Here is an 18913-nt window from a genome sequence, read left to right as displayed (position 1 = left end):
TGAGCAATAGTGTCAGAATACAAATACTCCATTTAGTAATGTGTTGAGTTGCCATGGCAGATAAATAATCATTTATCAAATTATAAAAATATAGTATAATTTTGTATACTTCTTGGGTCAATAAAAAATTATCTTGGTCTCCCAGGTGAGACCGGGCTAGCGACTCCTGTATGGCAAGAGGACGTTCTGTCCAGGTCTGTGCTTTGAACTCTGGATCTGCCTCTCTGCATGGCCATTTGGATCAGTGATTGGGGCCTGGCCAAAAAGCTCTTTCATCAAGATACTCTTTTTGCTGCGGACTACGCCATCTTCCGGTTGAGGGTCCATGGTGTCACGCCTTTGGCACTTCTCTGCTGGTAGAGTGAAGGAGGGCTCATACGCCCTAGACCCCAGGTTCTCCACCCTAGCCTGGCTCTTGATATATTTAGGAGGGCTCTTTCTCAGGCTTTGGCTATGGCTGGCATAGGCAGGCTTCCCATTGTGTAGGTTCTGGATGGTTTCTTTGAATGTGTAGAGGCGCTTGGTCCTGGGAGGGGATTCGAGGGCCCTGTTGGCACGTTCTGTATTCAGAAAGTCATCCAGAGTGTACCGGACCTGGCTTTCAAATGGCTCTGTTTGCTCTCCTTCTGAAGCCTTGAGGGAACTCGCTGCCTCCTCTGCAAGGCAATACTCCTCACCCTAAAGTTGGGGATCCTCCTTGTCATAATCACCATGCAGCTCTCCATCGTCTGTGGATAAATAGGATAGTTGCTTGCACATAATTGAAAAAAAATTGGGGCCATAATTTTCTTGGCTTTTTTTGGGATATAACATGACACAGGAACAGTGATTTCAGTCCTGTTACTTACGTGAGCTTTAATTAGTCCCAATGTTTGGGAGTTTTTTGTATTTGTTCTCTTGTTTGCATATACTCTGTGACTGGAGAGTATACAGTTCAGAATCTAATTTAAACATTTCTTTCCTCAATATCCCCTTAACTTTGCATCTGTTTATTGGTAGTCCCAATAGGCTGTAGTAACGTTTTTAAAATCCTTACCAGCAAAATGTTCATTATCGTATGATCCTCTGTCATCCACTAACGGGTCTGCTGTGTCACTTCTGTCTGGGAAGCCAATTGCAAAGGACTCCTGAAAAAAACAAAACGGATATCAACTTTACACTGGAACTCAATACACAAACTTTTATCAACGAGTTAATATTTGCTTTTATCTGTCAATATTGAATAAATGTTTTATTTACCGTTACCCATTTAAACAGCTTTCTGCACAGAACGTGAGAGAGAAGGAAACTCATTTACATACCCAGCTCAAACTCTTCTGCTTCTCCAACTTCAGATGCTGGAGTGAACAGGCATATTCTAGTTCAAATTGGCACAGAGCCTCGATGGGGAGAGAGGATATGTCATCTGTTTGAACATATTTAGTTTCTCTTGCTCCTGTTAATGGCACAGTATATTAATCTTCAAGTTAAAAAAAAAGTTTGATCTGGATCATGGGTTGAACATGTTAAAAGTTAAAGTAGCTCATAATGTCTTTGTACCTTTTCTGTTCCAGCCTTTTGGAAATCTATGTGAGTAGATTTTGTGGATCTTCAATTTTCTCTCTCTTTCCTATATTTCGTGTTAAATGCATCAGTAAGCCATTTCTCAAGAATGCAATATGTACAATAAATGCTCATTTCTCAAATGTAGTGTTATCATCCTGATATCTATTACCAGGCAGGTTTACAAGTTGCCTGATGATTCAAACTGAATTTGTCCGCTGCTCTTATGTTCGCTACATACTTCAGTCTGAAACTGCCATCTTTTAAGTTGTTTGTGGGGATGTCAAAATGAGGGGTGTTGTACAAAATAAAGTAATCAGCGATTGGATCATCTCTAATCAATTAGAGTATCAAAGCCAATTATGAATTTTCAAAACGCAGCTTTACCCATGTGTGTTCTGGCTCTGGCCCAACCCATCGTTTTCTGGGACCAATTAGAATGGTTATAATGTATTTACATTATATACATTTTCGGGGAGGTACTCAGATCCAGATTCATTGCGGAGAAGAAACTAACGTCCGTGGGTGTGGTGTAGCGTTTGGGTAGCCAGGCAAGTTTAGGAAATGGGTATTTTACTCCAACCTTCAATTATTCCTTCAGAAATATAGCTGTATTAGACTCCCTCTTGTGTTTACATTGCAGTACTGTGAGTTAAATCACATTACCATTTTTCAGAAAACAGTACTATTCCGACTATTCTACTAAGATCTGGAACAGTTTACCTACACTGATTGTACAAAACATTTCTGAACACCTGCTCTTGCCATGACATAGACTGACCTGGTGGGGGCATATTAGGAAGGTATTTCTAATGTTTTTTACACTCTGTATGTTGCTGCTCTCAAGTTCTTTATAAACTTACTTAGATTTCTTTGGTCAACAGATTGATCTGTGCCTGGAGGTAATCAGACAGCTCTCTGGCTTCATTGTTCTTCCTTGTTTCTGTGGCAAGAGGGTGATTGAAGGATATCTGGCTCAGCTCAAGATTCCTTTCTAAGTCCTGCAACACAATTTATTTACATTTCACTACAGATATAACATTGTGGTACTATGTGTGCATTATCAATCTAGCATAACTGTGTTGACCCTGTCCACCTATATCTGTCTCCCCATAGAAGACCAATACAAATGGACAGAGTTGAAAACCCAATCAGTTTCAATCCAAACATCCACCTGGCCTGTGAACATTTATTTAACCCTCATTTTACCAGGTAAGTTGACTGAGAACACATTCTCATTTACAGCAACAACCTGGGGATGAATGAGCCAATTGTAAACTGGGGATGATTAGGTGATCATGATAGTATGTAGGCCAGATTGGGAATTTAGCCTGGACACCAAGGTTAACACACTTACGATAAGTGCCATGGGATCTTTAGTGACCACAGAGAGTCAGGACACCCATTTAACATCCCATCTGAAAGACAGCACCCTACACAGGGCAATGTCCCCAATCACTGCCCTGGGGCATTGGAATATTATTTTTTAGACCAGAGGAAAGGGTACCTCCCACTGGCCTTCCAACACCACATCCAGCAGCATCTGGTCTCCCATCCAGGACCAACCCGCCTTAGCTTCAGAAGCAAGCCAGCAGTGGGATGCAGGGTGCTGCTGGAGTCAGCCCTGCCATGTACTGTACCTGTATCCTCTTGTTCTTCCTGTGTAGGTCCACAGTGATCAGGGCCAGCCTGTGGCTCAGCTCTTCCCTCTCTTCCAGGCTGCAGTCCTCGCTGAGCAGCTGCAGCCTGTACAGAGCGTCCTTGGTGCGCAGCAGCTCCTCCTTTGTGCCCCTCAGACGCCTGGATAGACAGTTGCGGCGGTTGCGGGCTTTACACTGGAGCTCCTGCAGAGCGCGCATCGCGTTTCCGTGCTTGGCCAGAACCTGACGGTGTGGGTGGGTGCAAAACATTATGACCTTAGCCAATGCTACAAGATCAGATATAGCTGTGTTATAAATCAATTATTCAAGCCCAATTTTTTTTTTACTGCAGCATACCCGGGGAAGGCCACTCCGTGAATCCTGGTGGCGCTGTAGCACCGCCGCGTGGCGGCCCAGGAGCTGGTTTAGCAACTTGTTCTCTATGGCGATACCACTCAGCTGCTGCTGTAGCTCCCACACTTGGCTGTTGAGTTCCTTGATGCGGTGCCTGTGGGCAGAACTGGTGCGCTGGTTTGAGCCCTGCAGGGGCTTGATTGGATGGAAGCGAGAGGCCTTGTGGTTCCTTGAAAGAGTGTTTTTCTTCTTTTTGCACCACTGCCCTCTTTTGTTTTGAGCTGAGAGGAAAAGGGCACCTAAGTGTGATGCTTACATGGGAATATGCTGCAAACCATCTCGGCCTATAGGCCTACACTTATGTCATTATAGGTAGACTGTCTGTAGCAATGAGAAGATATGTAATATCAGATTAATATCACACACTTCGTGCTTTCTCTGTCTTCGTGCTTAGACCTGGCTTCTTGCTTGGTGAGAGGGAAAGGGTCCTATTTGCAGTAGTGTCAGCCTCCTCCTTGTAGTCTGACTGGGTGGATGACCCCTGAGAGTCTTCCTTGCTGCCGGTCCTACTGCTGTATCCCTTGCTTGACCCGGAGGAGGTGAACTGGCCTGAGGAGCAGCTTGAATCTGCATCGCCTGCACCCACTTCATAGTTAGCATTGTCCTGCTGCACTATGCCTCTGCTGTGGTGTCTCAGCCTCAGAAACGTGTGTCCCCAAAGATAAGCCCGCACCAGTTTCTGTAATATAGTAGACAGATATCCAATGAGCTGAAGTAGTTAATTTAGCCACACTGTATGTGAAATTATAAGAACCAAAACAATCTATACTTTCAACTACAGCCTACTTACATTCATTAATAGTTGAATACATTTAGCTAATCTAACGTTATCTAGCTAGGTCTAGAAGACAGAGAGAGTGACAGACATTCCTTGCCTTGATAAAATTGTTTCCTGACTTCAACTATTCTACAAAAAAGCTAACAACCAAGCCTAATAATTCCCCATGCCAATGCTATCCTTACATGACATTATTTTAAAAAATCGAAATGTCCCCCCCCCCCCCACGAACTTGCATTCAAATAAATTATTATGTATCTTCATGAGCAAGAGAGTCATTGACAGATTATGTTGTTGGCTGGCTGTCTCTAAAATGGTATTTTAGGTTGCCGTAGAAACAAGCGTTCTCATTGAATAGGACGAGGGGAAATGTAGTTTTCTGGCTACTGAGCGCTTAATATATTCGAATTATATGAGCAAATCATAGGCAAGGAATGTTAATACATTCCTTAATCATGGGAAATTTCTTAGAACTGACTGCTTTTGGGAGAATTAGAGACCACACCATCCTAATTTGTATATAAACGAATTGTTTTTTAGTAAAACAATTACATTAGACTTCGTTTGCAATTGTTTTTTAAATAAACTTTCAGTATATACTACAACAACAAAAAGATACATTTGCCTATAATAAGTTAAACAAATAAAGATGTGCCCTGTAGATTTGCAACAACAACAAAACTGTTAGGCCTATAGATAATCATGGTCCAACAATATGCATACATTTCAACTGCCCGCTTTAACTCTTGGTATTATTTTCACTAGTTGCTCTGTTGGTCAGTGGCTATTTCTGTCCATATATGCACTTTGCATGTAGCTGCAAACTAACATTGTGGTCCCCATGCCGACAGACAGCCCAAGTTGCCAATCACTCGGTCAGCTCTGCGTGCATAAAACCTGGCCCACCAATCCTGCGGGGATGGAGGGTTTGGGGACAAAAATAGCCTCAGTGGTGTGGCTTGTGTTCGCAGAGTAATGTCCTGGGTACGCTATACTATTAGGGGAGGCAGCCTGTATCTTTAATAACCTACGTTAGTACCTCGTTCTACAGAACACGTCGTAACAAAATGGTTATAAAAGTATTTCTAGCTTCTTCATCAGGATCGACAGCGGTAAGCATTTACCCGAGTCTTTGTTATTAAATGCTAAATTAACTTTGTTGGCCGGTTTCCCATGACTATTGTTCAGCTCTTAGTACATGCATTTATGTAACTGGCAAACAAATTCAAATCGGTTTAGGTTATTATAGGCCTAGGCAATTTAGCGGTTTATCAACTTTTAGTACGGTTATTTGGTCTAACTTCTCAGTTAAGGAGCACTAGGACAACTCGAGTTTCCTTATATATCTCGACCGTCGCTGAGATCACATTCCAAACCTGCAATAGCAGTCTGTTGAAAATGAATCACCATGCATTCACTTGCAGAACCTTCTGGAATATATTTGGATTACTTCAAACCTAATCTACAATATCAAAGAATATATATGATATGTGAAATAATTCTTTGTCCAGAAAATATAAAACAAAAAGTAAAAATGTTTCCTTAATGTATTAGTGTCTTCTACTCTGCTCTCCCCAACCTAATGATAGAAAAAAGCAGAAGCCTATCTATACTGTGTTGTCTGTCTGTACACCTGTGTGATGGTCCAGATCAAAAAGAAGCAACAGGATGTGCTTGGGTTCCTGGAGGCCCTGAAAGTGGACTACGCTCCATTGGACATTGCCTGCAATGAAGACAACCGCATGTGGATGAGGGAAAATGTCCCTGTGGAGAAAAAGCCCACCAACGGGATCCCCCTGCCCCCTCAGATCTTCAATGAAGAGAGCTACTGTGGGGTGAGCATAGCACGATCATGTAGAAGGTGTGGTAACTAATAGGCCAGGTAAAGCTGGGGAGAAAATGTCCATTAAAATGCTGAGAGAACGATTAGAGACTAAACTGAAATGTCTCATTTGTCTTTTACCACAGGACTACGAGACATTCTTTGACGCTAAAGAAGACAATGCAGTGTTTGCCTTCCTGGGTCTGCCACCTCCTCCAGGATCCAAGGTTGGAATTCAACTGTCACTTACTTTTCTAAAAAGAAAATTATGTTTATATAGCTTTTGAGTTTAAGATTACAACAACACAACCTGTTTTCCACTCAAGGGATTTTAAAATGCAAATAAACTCAGGCTGTTTTAATGTTTATTTAGCTGACATTCTCAGTCATGTATTGTCCTAGTTTGTTCTTGCTCAGACATGGCTGCTTACACTCCATACTGTATATCATATTCCTTTGGAGGGCAAGCAGGAGTTAGTGAGGTTAATTGTGTGAGAGGGATACAATGTGACATGTATGCTACGCTAGTTGAGGATGATGCAACTGTGTTAAACAACCTGACCATTTTCCTTGGTGCAGGAAGCGAAAGAGGCTGAAAAGGCATTTATCCTTGAAAATGGGCCTGTTGAAAATGGGCCTGTTGAAAATGGGCCTGTTGAAAATGGGCCTGTTGAAAATGGGCCTGTTGAAAATGGGCCTGTTGAAAATGGGCCTGTTGAAAATGGGACTGTTGAGAGTGAGACCGTTGAGAGTGAGACGGTTGAGAACGGAACTGATGATGCTGAGGATGAAGAGAACCTTGAGGTTGAGGAGGAGAACCTTGATGATGACTCACTAGTAATGCCTTTCTTTTATCCCCTCAGTCCCTGTCTCACCTTCACCATTTCTCCCCCGGTTTCCTCCCATCCAGCATAACCTTAACCATTTCTCCCCGGTTTCCTCCCATCCAGCATAACCTTAACCATTTCTCCCCGGTTTCCTCCCATCCAGCATAACCTTAACCATTTCTCCAGTTAACTCCTGTTGGTTTCATTTTCCATGGACGATTACCAAGTAACCAGTAATGTTGCTAATCCTCTCATTGCATGGATGAGTGTCAATTTAGAGTTGGTTTTATAGTTGGTTTAAGCACAGTGTAACCATGCCTCATTAATTAACGTGTACATTTCTCACTTTAATAGTGTTTCATTGTGTTTATATTTCATCTGTAGTTTTTGCAAAGCACATCAAGTGTTTATAATAATTCTATGATATTATATATATGATTTCTATTCAATAGATAGCAGATGATTGGGAATCAGGTCATTATTTTTCAAATTAATAATTTGTATAATAGGATTGTTCTTACAGAGGAGCATGCTGATGCTGTTGTAAAAAATGATGATATGAACATTTATATGGAGATTTATTTAAAAATAAGTACATTAGGGAAACTTAAACTTCTCAACACACTTTGGGATGCTGGTGCATGAGCATCACAGAGAAAGGAATTGTTTATTTTTTTCAAGGAGGGGGCCAGGGACAGCAGATAAATATTGCCCAGTGGAACCTGTGATTTTCCTCTAATAAATCCCACTGGCTTTTAGATGCGGTTTCCAGAAGAGTGCAAATAGAGCCCTCTGCTTTTGCTGTTCTCCAGAGTACCAGGCCAGTTTATTTTCCATTTAAGTTGCGATGTTGAGGTAATGACAGTTATTTTATTGATACTGTTGACTGTACTGATTTAGCTGGCTTCCGGCAGTGTGATAATATGCAGTCTTCCTTGCTACACAATACATCATTGCAAATCTCTAATTTCTCTCCACAGCACAATATACTGATATTCATCATCTTGCAGCCATATGTAATTCCCCTTAATTTATTCATGCATTTTTCTTTACTCAGAGGAGCTGCTGATGCTGATGCCTTACTCTGTGATGTCTTTGAACATGTGACTCCAGCAGTAGGACTGCTCCCCTCTTGGTGTTTGATGTGTGCCCATGACAGCTGCTGTGTCATTCCTATTCTAACACATAGTTTTTTCCCCCTTGATGGCACATTGTTGTTTTCACTCTAGAAAAGAGAGGTTCCGATGGAGGAGTTCAATGGAGATGAACACACAGAGGAGGTGGAAGCAGAGGTGGGAGGAGAAACAGGAGAGGAGGCAGCAGAAGAGGCCACAGAAGAAGACGCCGCCGCAGAAGAGAAGGTGGCAAAGGAGGAGGAGGAGGTGGTCGAAGACACAGAGGAAGCCACAGAGGACACTGTAATTGGCTCCCAGAATCCCGTGCTGTGGCATCTCCTCTCCTCCATCTCTTTAATATTGTCTTTTCCTCTACCTCAGGGTTTTGTTTCCCTCGAGCTCCTGTTGTTCTCTTCTCCTTCTCAACTCTGGACCATACTAACCCACTGTTATATTGACTGTCCCATAACTGTTTCAATTGACTGTTCGTTCTGTAGCTGTTTCTGTTGACTGTTCTATTATTCCTTCGATCTGTTGGATGTTTAACCACTCTTCTGTTCTGGAGCAGTTAACTGTAATCTCTTTGTTGGCTGTTTTGTATTTTTGTTTTAATTGACTCCATTTGCAGCCTTTGTGTCGTCATTGTTCTTGATTTTCCTTGATATGTACTATGTTCTTTGTTCCACATCAATGTCTAGGTGTGTATGTATAGTATGTCAAAAATCACATTTTATTGGTCACATACACATGGTTAGCAGATGTTAATGCGAGTGTAGCGTACTACGTGTGCTTCTAGTTCCGACCATGCAGTAATACACATACATGTGTCTCCATGTCTAGGTGTGTATGTGTAGTATGTGTCTCCATGTCTAGGTGTGTATGTGTAGTTCTACTGTCCATCCATGTCTAGGTGTGTATGTGTAGTTCTACTGTCCATCTATGTCTAGGTGTGTATGTGTAGTATGTGTCTCCATGCCTAGGTGTGTATGTGTAGTATGTGTCTCCATGTCTAGGTGTGTATGTGTCTCCATGCCTCGGTTTGTATGTGTAGTATGTGTCTCCATGTCTAGGTGTGTATGTGTCTCCATGCCTCGGTTTGTATGTGTAGTATGTGTCTCCATGTCTAGGTGTGTATGTGTAGTATGTGTCTCTATGTCTACGTGTGTATGTGTAGTTCTACTGTCCATCCATGTCTAGGTGTGTATGTGTAGTATGTGTCTCCATGCCTAGGTGTGTATGTGTAGTATGTGTCTCCATGTCTAGGTGTGTATGTGTAGTATGTGTCTCCATGTCTAGGTGTGTGTGTGTAGTTCTACTGTCCATCCATGTCTAGGTGTGTATGTGTAGTATGTGTCTCCATGCCTAGGTGTGTATGTGTAGTATGTGTCTCCATGTCTAGGTGTGTATGTGTAGTATGTGTCTCCATGTCTAGGTGTGTGTGTGTAGTTCTACTGTCCATTCATGTCTAGGTGTGTGTGTGTAGTATGTGTCTCCATGTCTAGGTGTGTATGTGTAGTTCTACTGTCCATCCATGTCTAGGTGTGTATGTGTAGTATGTGTCTCCATGTCTAGGTGTGTGTGTGTAGTATGTGTCTCCATGCCTAGGTGTGTATGTGTAGTATGTGTCTCCATGTCTAGGTGTGTATGTGTAGTATGTGTCTCCATGTCTAGGTGTGTGTGTGTAGTTCTACTGTCCATTCATGTCTAGGTGTGTGTGTGTAGTATGTGTCTCCATGTCTAGGTGTGTATGTGTAGTTCTACTGTCCATCCATGTCTAGGTGTGTATTTGTAGTATGTGTCTCCATGTCTAGGTGTGTGTGTGTAGTATGTGTCTCCATGTCTAGGTGTGTATGTGTAGTTCTACTGTCCATCCATGTCTAGGTGTGTATGTGTAGTATGTGTCTCCATGTCTAGGTGTGTGTGTGTAGTTCTACTGTCCATTCATGTCTAGGTGTGTATGTGTAGTATGTGTCTCCATGTCTAGGTGTGTATGTGTAGTTCTACTGTCCATCCATGTCTAGGTGTATAAGTGTTGGTGGGGGTCCTCTGGAAATCCACACATGTTCTTCAATGTGCCTGATCTGTGAGATCTGTTCAAGTTGCACAACCTCCCATGTATAAGTGTCTCATTCAAGTTTGAGGAGAGGTTCTCTGTTTCCCATATTCCTCCTTGAGGTCATGCTCTCATTGTAAAGATACTGATACACAATCTTTTCTATTTTCTCCTCTTTCTGTCAGCAGGCCCCCGTGAAGCAGGAAGAAGCCCAGGTAAAGTGTTTTTACATTTCTGAAAAGTATTGAAATCAAATACAAATTTGGGAGTGATGTTTCAGTCTCACTCTTTTTCTCTCTTATCCGAAACAGGAAGAAGTAGAGGATGAGGAGGCTAAGGTAACAGGCGACACTGTGTCCACCGGAGTAATGCCTGATATGAAGGGCATTGTCATTAATAACAACAGCCACTGCTCTCTGTATTGTGCCATCTGCCCCACTAATAAACACTCTTAGCCTGGATCCAATAGACCTGACACATGGTTCCATACTACAGTACATTGCGCCTTTATTTAACTCTAATATTCTGGAATAAAGTAAATTATTATCTTGTATATATTTTAGTCATTCAACTATTCTCAACAAGCATATACAGTGGGGCAAAAAAGTATTTAGTCAGCCACCAATTGTGCAAGTTCTCCCACTTAAAAAGATGAGAGAGGCCTGTAATTTTCATCATCGGTACACTTCAACTATGACAGACAAAATGAGAGAGAAAAAATCCAGAAATCACATTGTAGGATTTTTAATTAATTTATTTGCAAATGATGGTGGAAAATAAGTATTTGGTCATCTCAATACTTTGTTATATACCCTTTGTTGGCAATGACAGAGGTCAAATGTTTTCTGTAAGTCTTCACAAGGTTTTCACACACTGTTGCTGTTTTTTTGGCCCATTGCTCCATGCAGATCTCCTCTAGAGCAGTGATGTTTTGGGGCTGTTGGACTTTCAACTCCCTCCAAATATTTTCTATGGGGTTGAGATCTGGAGACTGGCTAGGCCACTCACAAACTTCAGCCGGGCCTTGACATGTACTGGTTTAAGCAGGGGGACACGTCTGGCACTGCAGGATTTGAGTCCCTGGCGGCATAGTGTGTTACTGATGGTAGGCTTTGTTACTTTGGTCGCAGCTCTCTGCAGGTCATTCACTATGTCCCCCCGTGTGGTTCTGGGATTTTTGCTCACCGTTCTTTTGCTCATTTTGACCCCACGGGGTGAGATCTTGCGTGGAGCCCCAGATCAAGGGAGATTATCAGTGGTCTTGTATGTCTTCCATTTCCTAATAATTGCTCCCACAGTTGATTTCTTCAAACCAAGCTGCTTACCTATTGCAGATTCAGTCTTCCCAGCCTGGTGCAGGTCTACAATTTTGTTTCTGGTGTCCTTTGACAGCTCTTTGGTCTTGGCCATAGTGGAGTTTGGAGTGTGACTGTTTGAGGTTGTGGACAGGTGTCTTTTATACTGATAACAAGTTCAAACAGGTGCCATTAATACAGGTAATGAGTGGAGGACAGAGAAGCCTCTTAAAGAGGAAGTTACAGGTCTGTGAGAGCCAGAAATCTTGCTTGTTTGTAGGTGACCAAATACTTATTTTCCACCTTCATTTGCAAATAAATTCATTAAAAATCCTACAATGTGATTTTCTGGATTTTTTTTCTTCTCATTTTGTCTGTCATAGTTGAAGTGTACCTATGATGAAAATTACAGGCCTCTCTCATCTTTTTAAGTGGGAGAACTTGCACAATTGGTGGGTGACTAAATACTTTTTTGCCCCACTGTACATGTAGGTCTAAAAGGTTAAATAAGCATGTTAGGTCTATGTTTTCCTGGCCATAGTCACTGATTATAAATCAGTACTATGAAGTTTCTTTGCCAATGCCCAGGCCCAGGCCCAGGCCCAGGCCCAGCAATGTCTGCTAGCCATTGTAACAAAACATGATTACGCCATACATGCTTAATAACATGCCATCTGTATACACTTGCAACAGCAGCTTAATTCATTAATAAATGCTTTTATTGTGACTTGAAAGCTATATTGAGAATGGTAAATGTTTTATGAAGGCAAAAGCCTGACTGATCAGAAAAGGTCAAATATCACATTCTTTTAATGTCTCATACCTCTGTTGTGTTCTGTTGGGTTCAGAAGCGAATACTGGTATTGCAATGCTGGTATTGAATCAAATGTGCTGTGGCACAAACAACCAGACGCAATGTAAACCAAGACATGTGTTCGTGTTACCCAGGGCACTGTTGTTCTCTACAGAGTGAACCACTATAAACTCGTTATTGATAAGATATAAAGTTATATGCTATTGAATAAGTTCAACTGGATATATCCTTCAGCATTTATGTGCAACGTTTCAATAGATATCAAAGCACTTGTGATGTTATTGGATTGTAGTAATAATCAATTTGTTAAAATCTCTATTTCCTAGTTACCAGTAACCTGGTGAAAGCTAGCGGGTTGATCCAAAGCTAATCACTGCTATTCGTTGTTTTAGGGAGAAGACGATCAGCCAGTTTCTGAGGTAGATCTACTTTGAATGTTCTATAGCTGTAGTGTTCAGTCCTTAAATCGTATCCATTATATACTTGGGCCTTGGGTGTTCAGTTTTAATGTCGTTTGTTGGCATCCTTGTGATTGTGATCTATGTCCGACATCCAGACAACTAACCTCACATTCTTCTTTGTTGTAGCTTTTCTTGTGTAATGTTGAATGCTTGAAACCCCTCTTCCTTCGAAGTCCCATGACTTACAACTCCAGATCCACTTTTGTTGTTTTTGACGCCTTCCCATTTTCCACAGGTCTGCTGTGGAGGGATTGCTGTATGTTCAGATGCATTTCATCTTAATCCTTGACACAGTTTTAGAACACTACTGATTTGTTCTATGACATGCCACCTTAGAGACGTAATCATTAGATACTCTAGTCAATAACATTCATATCTGTCATTTGATAAGATATTTTTATGATTTTATTTAGAAATATGTCATGCTCGTTTAGCTGCTACTCTGTTTAGTGTCTACATTGAAAGATATATTGTATAAGTAGTTAAAACAGATACAGTAACAAGGATTGTACATCTAAATAAATCCAATAAAGTCACATAAAGATAATTAAGTTTATCTAAATATTTTAGGGCTCCAGCATGGTTCATGTTGAATCATGCATGTAAAGCTATTTGCAAGAGGGTCTCTTCCTCCAGCATCTCCTTGTACCTCCTCCATTGACCCCTCCCCCCCTTTGCCCTTTTCCCCGTCTCTTCGTTTGGTTTTCCAGGGAGAAGAGGATTTGGGATCGGAGGTAACTGGGTGTCTGCGGCTGTGAATTTCTCCGGTTGTTCCCTTAGTCACCAGCTGTGTGGGTTTGTCTGGCAGAGATCAGAAGGCTTTGTGTGATTTATCTGCCGTTTGCCCCTCATCTGTAGTCTGTGTTCACTCCCTCCAAACCTCTATCTGTCTGTCTGTCTCCCCTCTCTTTTAGCCTTCTTCTTCCTAATTTCTTCCCTAGTCCTGTAGCTGCTTCCTTCCTGCCAGCCTGAACTATACATGTAGATTCCATTAAAAAAATAACGGACTTTTCCTATAGCGCATGCCTCTGGTGTCACCTCTGACCCCTCCATTCACACCACTGACACTTAATCTCGTCCTTTCTAGGAGGAAGAAGAGCTGCGACAGCTTGAGGTAGATTGATATGTGTTTTTAAACTACATTTGTCCCCCCTCTACCTCCATCATTCTATCAATGCTGCTTTTCTTGCGTCCACACCTTGCAGAGTTTATTCAACATTCCTTCAATTTCCTCCTCCACTACTTTTTATGTAGATTAAACAAACCTATCTCACCGACGTATGGCATCTGAACAGACTGTAGCCCTAACTGTATTTCTTTAGCCCTCTCACTCATGCCAGATAATGATATCTCAATCGTTGGATGAGCAACATGGTAACTCTGGTAGCCATCAGAACACAGACCATAATAGAGAAACCCAACATTGTCATTCTTACTGATTTTAGAATAGTCTTCACTTTCTCTCTCTCTCTCTCTCTCTCTCTCTCTCTCTCTCTCTCTCTCTCTCTCTCTCTCTCTCTCTCTCTCTCTCCTTTCTGTCTCTCTCCCTCGCTCTCAGTCTGTTTCTCCCTCTCTTTCTCCCTCTCTGTCTCTCTCACACACACACTGCTTTTTGCTCTCTCTCCTTCTGCTCTGTTCTTTCTCCCCTTTCTTGCTCTCCTCCACCTCCTATACCTTCATTGCAGGAGCAAGAAGAGTCAGTCAGTGAGGTTGAGATAGTTTCCTCTGGTTGAAATTTGTAATCTTCTGTGGATCTTAGATTGGAAACACCTTTTCTCTGTCTCTATCTCTCTATTTGTCTCTGCTTCTGCATGGGTGGTGGTCTCTGTGGTACAGATAACTGATGGTGTGCAGCATGACAGATACAACATCGCGAACACAGTCATTCGGTACACTTATGGTAATACTAATAATAGTGGGAACATTAAGTAGCACAGGGTTTTCCTCCCCCTTGTAGTCTCCTTAGTGACATGCCGTTTCACTTGTCTCAAATATAGGCCATTGTATCTCATGCCTTTGAAATGCTCAAAACCCCTGATATCCCCATCCTTAGGAAGAAGAAGAGGCCCCAGAGGTAACAGAGGTATATTCTGGCTGTACTCCCAGCCCATTGCATGGTGTGGCCCCTGACGTGGAGTAAATGGATCCTATGCATGACGCTACTACTTCATGTGTGGATTTAGTATGGGTTTGTGAAGAGCTCTCTACTTTCTTATTCCCCAAGGCTGCCAGCATCACTCCTGTGCTATGCTGTCTTTAATCTTTGGAAATGATAGGATTTTCTCTGGACTCTGGTTCTGGTTTTGATGCAGTTCGACTGGGATGAGGTCATTGCCCATTGGTTTACGTGGAGGCTTGAGTATTCTGTAGCATTGTGCCAGTGGATGTTTCACAGGTGATATGCATCGTTTGGTGTCAAGATCTGCCTCTGCGCACATGATCACAAGTCTGACACATAGACATGCTTGTGAATTGGATCTTACAGTGTTGCATAGGGATCCCTAGTGACTTGACCAGAACTTGATGACAACCGTGATGTTTAAAAGCCATTGGCATGGCTTCTCTTTCGGAGGAGAGTCTTGAGACTGAGTGTGGACAGGACAAGCACAGCAGATGAATGGACTGTTTGTTATTGTGCAATGCTCCCCCACAACAAGATCTTGGCATTGTCAGATATGTTTCACCAGATTACACTGCTTTAAATCATTTGTTATTGTGGACATTATTTATCAAATCTTGAATACACAGCAAGCACTATATCCACAAGCAAGTTGTCCGTTACATAGTCATTAAAAACAGTGAATTACTTGGTCACAGGACTAAATAATTGCACTGTATCACCTTTTTAAAATGTCACCCGTAGCGTAAAGGCTATTTACGTTTGTAGAAATGTAGCTAATTGCATTAGAGCAACAACATGCTCAACCCAACACATGCACCTTGGAGTGAATGTAGTCGGATGATTTGTGAAGTATGTAGTGCCTTGCAGTTTCACATCGTATGACACCACCTCATAGAGGGCCTTGCTTTAAGGCCCACACTACTCTTACTCCTTCACTGGCAGTTAAGGGAATGGTGCCTTACCCCTGTGGATAACTTGTTCCCTTGGCCCAAGTAATGGATATATTCCTAATGTCTTCCCATCCTCATCTCTCCTACCTGTTTTCTTGATGCCTCCCGTGGAATGTAATATGGTTTTACTCCCTTTTAACCCAACTATACACAATAACTTTTCCTTTTCCCCTTTGCTGGATCCCCCCCGCCCCCTTATGCAAAGGAGAAAGAAGAAAAAGTTCTCGCCAGTGTTCACCTTGGTGCAAAGACTCTTGTTCCACTTAGAGAAGCCTTCTACTGAATATTCTACTGAATCTTTGTTATGGTTATTGATGATGATGACTGCCTTATCTGAATGAAATCAGTTTTTCCACTTCTCACTAGTCTTTTCTAAACTGTGATCAAGCACAGCTGAGTGATATCACTTAATTCAAGACGGGCGCTTTGGAGTTAAACTACAGTTTGGCTCTTATATTGATAGTACTGAGTGGGATATCTTTGTTCTCCTCTCTTCTTTTTTATTTTAATTGAACCTTTATTTAACTAGGAAAGTCAGTTAAGAACAAATTCTTATTTACAATGACTTGCTTTACCTTGTCATCAACGTTGCCATTACTCACTTTTCTTTTCTCAGCAGGAAGAAGAGGACGAGTAGTAACAGCCAGGAAAGGTTTAGGATGTGATTTACTACTGCCCAGGTAAAATACACTTATTTATTGCTTAATTGGAATTCTCTTCTCTGCCACTGGGTGGCAGTATTAGAACATGTAGTTTGCAGTGAACTGATGGCTGCATCTCATAAACATGTTTTCTTGTTACTGAATGTCTTTCTAGAGTAATTTAAATAGAAAACTATTCAGTACATGTATTACTCTGTGCCTTTGTGACCCTTTTAGCAAATGTCTTGTCATACTGGAATTATTATGGGGCGGCAGGGTAGCCTAGTGGTTAGAGTGTTGGACTAGTAACTGGAAGGTTGTGAGTTCAAACCCCCGAGCTGACAAGGTACAAATCTGTCGTTCTGCCCCTGAACAGGCAGTTAACCCATTTTTCCCAGGCCGTCATTGAAAATAAGAATGTGTTCTTAACTGACTTGCTTGGTTAAATAAAGGTAAAATTAAACCGTTGAATTGTTTAGTGCCCTACATGTACCTAGGTTATAATCTGTATTATATCATACAGATTACATATATCAATCCTAGAAAACCACATAAACCAACCAGTGTAAAGTGAGGATATAATCCCTCTATGTAATGTACACTGTTGCTGTCCTGTATTGGTAGCTGTGTGTTTTCATAAGTGTTCTGTCAGAGAAGTTAGAGAGAACAGAGCATTGGTATATTTAACAGGGACTGTCACCAGTCTCTACACAAAAAGCTTTAGCAAGCACAGAATGCCTGAAGGATCCAAAGAACATCCATATAAAACTATATCTCACAAATGTTCTTTTCTTTTCCTGCGGCAGTGATGATGATAATAATAATCGTAGTCTTCAAAGCCGCACTCATCGCCACTCTCCAGTATTGTAGGAAAAGACTCTGCTCTCTTCAGGAGATATTTGGGTTGAGGAGAGGGAACAGCCTGAGACTTTGATCGGATGGCACAGCCCTCCACACCCCCCCCCTGAATGAAAAAAAAACTGTCACGCCAAGTTAGAGAAAGCAGTTAAGTGAGCTACTGAAGAGCCTCGGGAGGGACTGGCACTCAGGGAGGCATGGGCAGTTTGGGCACCATGGTGACTGGAAGCTTAGGACCCACAGCCACTAACAGCGGCGGCATTGGTGACCTTTTTTTGTCTTCCAGCCTCGAGAGACCCCCTGTTCCGATCCTTCCTGACCCCTCAGACCGTCCCACACCCATCCCACTACCCACGATGCCCCCACCTGCTCACTGTGAATGCACATGTTTCCCTGCTGGACCCTGCTGGCTGAAACCTGCCAATCACACACTGTCTGTACGGCCCACCCATACTCCAGAGATAACCCCTGTTTTACCAGATGTTTATATTGCGTAGGGGACTAGGACTAGAGAGGATGTGTCGCTGTACTTCATTTGTATAACGTTGTTCATTTATGGTAGCTTCCATCCACTGTGTAGCACAATTACATAGTTTTATCAGTTTGTTTTTTTCAGACGCTTTTCTAATTGTACAAACACAGTCATTTGTTAAGTGTTTTAAAGATTTCAAACATACTTCTCATGTTTCAAATTGAAAATGGTAGTTTTATACCACAGTTTGTATAGGATGATGAGCATGTCACCACCAACAACTTAGCAGTCAATGACGGACAGCTATAACCCTGTGAGAATCTGAGTGAAGATCACTCTGAATGGATTTATAATCTCAGACTGAGATCTATCAATGCAGTGCCTCTCACTCGATGCCAGCAAATATGTTAGATCTATATGTGTGAATGCAACCCAGTGACTCTATGTCTCAATCCAACATGAGAAAGACCCTTGTGTAGGGTTTACACTAGCTTTCATAAGCTAGTGTACAAAGTCAGATTCCATAAATTGCTTTTGGTCTTACTTTAAGGTTTGGGTTAACCATAAGGTTAGCAGTGTGGTTGGGTTGGGTAAAATATTAATTGTAGAAATGGGTGGGGTTTAACCATAATTACTTTGTGGCTGTGGAAACTAGTGACAACCCTCATGTAGCGTGCTTTATGACTGTGTTTGCAGCTACTGGACACCATTCACTGAACGTTACTATCTGCTGATCTACTGTGCACTTTGTTGAATGTAAAATGATGTAGATGACTAAGAGATCCCCCTAGATGTAAGAGAAGTGAAATGCCAATAAAGTTGAATGGTGTGAACAGCTCCCCATGGCCTATTATGTTCTATTTTCAATTCATTGGGTTCTATTTATAGATCAGTGTACAATGTTAGGGCTGGGCAGTGCAAGGTCAAGTCAACAGGATATAGCTCAGTGTAAAGCCTATCTCTGGGGACTCCAGAAAGAGCTAGGGAGGAGGGTATTGCACCGTGAAAATAATTCAGTGGAAAAGAAAACCAAGAACACATTTATGTCCACATATGCATAAAGTATTACAAGTGTGAGTTTTGTGAATTTGTCCTAGAAATGTGATATT

At 41.9% G+C, this 18913-nt stretch overlaps 1 protein-coding gene and 1 pseudogene across 30 annotated transcripts; one reads left to right on the top strand and one right to left on the bottom strand.

Annotated features, from left to right (window-relative positions):
* Nucleotides 1-128: 128 nt before the first annotated feature.
* Nucleotides 129-4392, bottom strand: LOC135553416 (lebercilin-like protein; annotated as a pseudogene).
* An 858-nt stretch (nucleotides 4393-5250) lies between these two features.
* On the top strand, nucleotides 5251-18642 carry LOC135552998 (adapter SH3BGRL-like). Of its 30 annotated transcripts, none has more exons than XM_064985000.1 (12): nucleotides 5251-5486; nucleotides 6024-6209; nucleotides 6343-6423; nucleotides 8253-8441; nucleotides 10380-10406; nucleotides 10503-10529; nucleotides 12693-12719; nucleotides 13472-13495; nucleotides 13849-13875; nucleotides 14815-14844; nucleotides 16453-16513; nucleotides 17619-18642. In XM_064985000.1, exons 1-11 carry the CDS (start codon nucleotides 5442-5444, stop codon nucleotides 16468-16470), a joined length of 681 nt encoding a protein of 226 aa, XP_064841072.1. In that variant the 5' UTR covers nucleotides 5251-5441; the 3' UTR covers nucleotides 16471-16513; nucleotides 17619-18642. The 30 variants fall into 30 exon arrangements, 28 of the variants coding, with proteins under 28 accessions (XP_064841072.1, XP_064841074.1, XP_064841073.1 ...); XM_064985002.1 differs by having other exon boundaries at nucleotides 10377-10406; nucleotides 14815-14835; XM_064985001.1 differs by having other exon boundaries at nucleotides 10377-10406; nucleotides 14815-14835; nucleotides 16450-16513.
* Nucleotides 18643-18913: the final 271 nt, after the last annotated feature.

This window comes from Oncorhynchus masou, chromosome 13 (genome assembly GCF_036934945.1).
Source record: "Oncorhynchus masou masou isolate Uvic2021 chromosome 13, UVic_Omas_1.1, whole genome shotgun sequence".
Taxonomy (NCBI): Eukaryota; Metazoa; Chordata; class Actinopteri; order Salmoniformes; family Salmonidae; genus Oncorhynchus; species Oncorhynchus masou.
The sequence above is the reverse complement of the archived record's forward strand: the minus strand, read 5'-3'. Positions and strand labels throughout refer to the sequence as shown.

What these genes read in the sequence shown, in the direction of transcription:
- LOC135552998 (XM_064984999.1), top strand. Translation starts at nt 5,442, where the DNA reads ATGGTTATAAAAGTATTTCTAGCTTCTTCATCAGGATCGACAGCG. An exon ending in CTTCATCAGGATCGACAGCG is followed by an intron (nt 5,487 to 6,023) that starts GTAAGCATTTAC and finishes GTGATGGTCCAG; the next exon opens with ATCAAAAAGAAGCAACAGGA. An exon ending in ACGATCAGCCAGTTTCTGAG is followed by an intron (nt 12,720 to 13,471) that starts GTAGATCTACTT and finishes TTGGTTTTCCAG; the next exon opens with GGAGAAGAGGATTTGGGATC.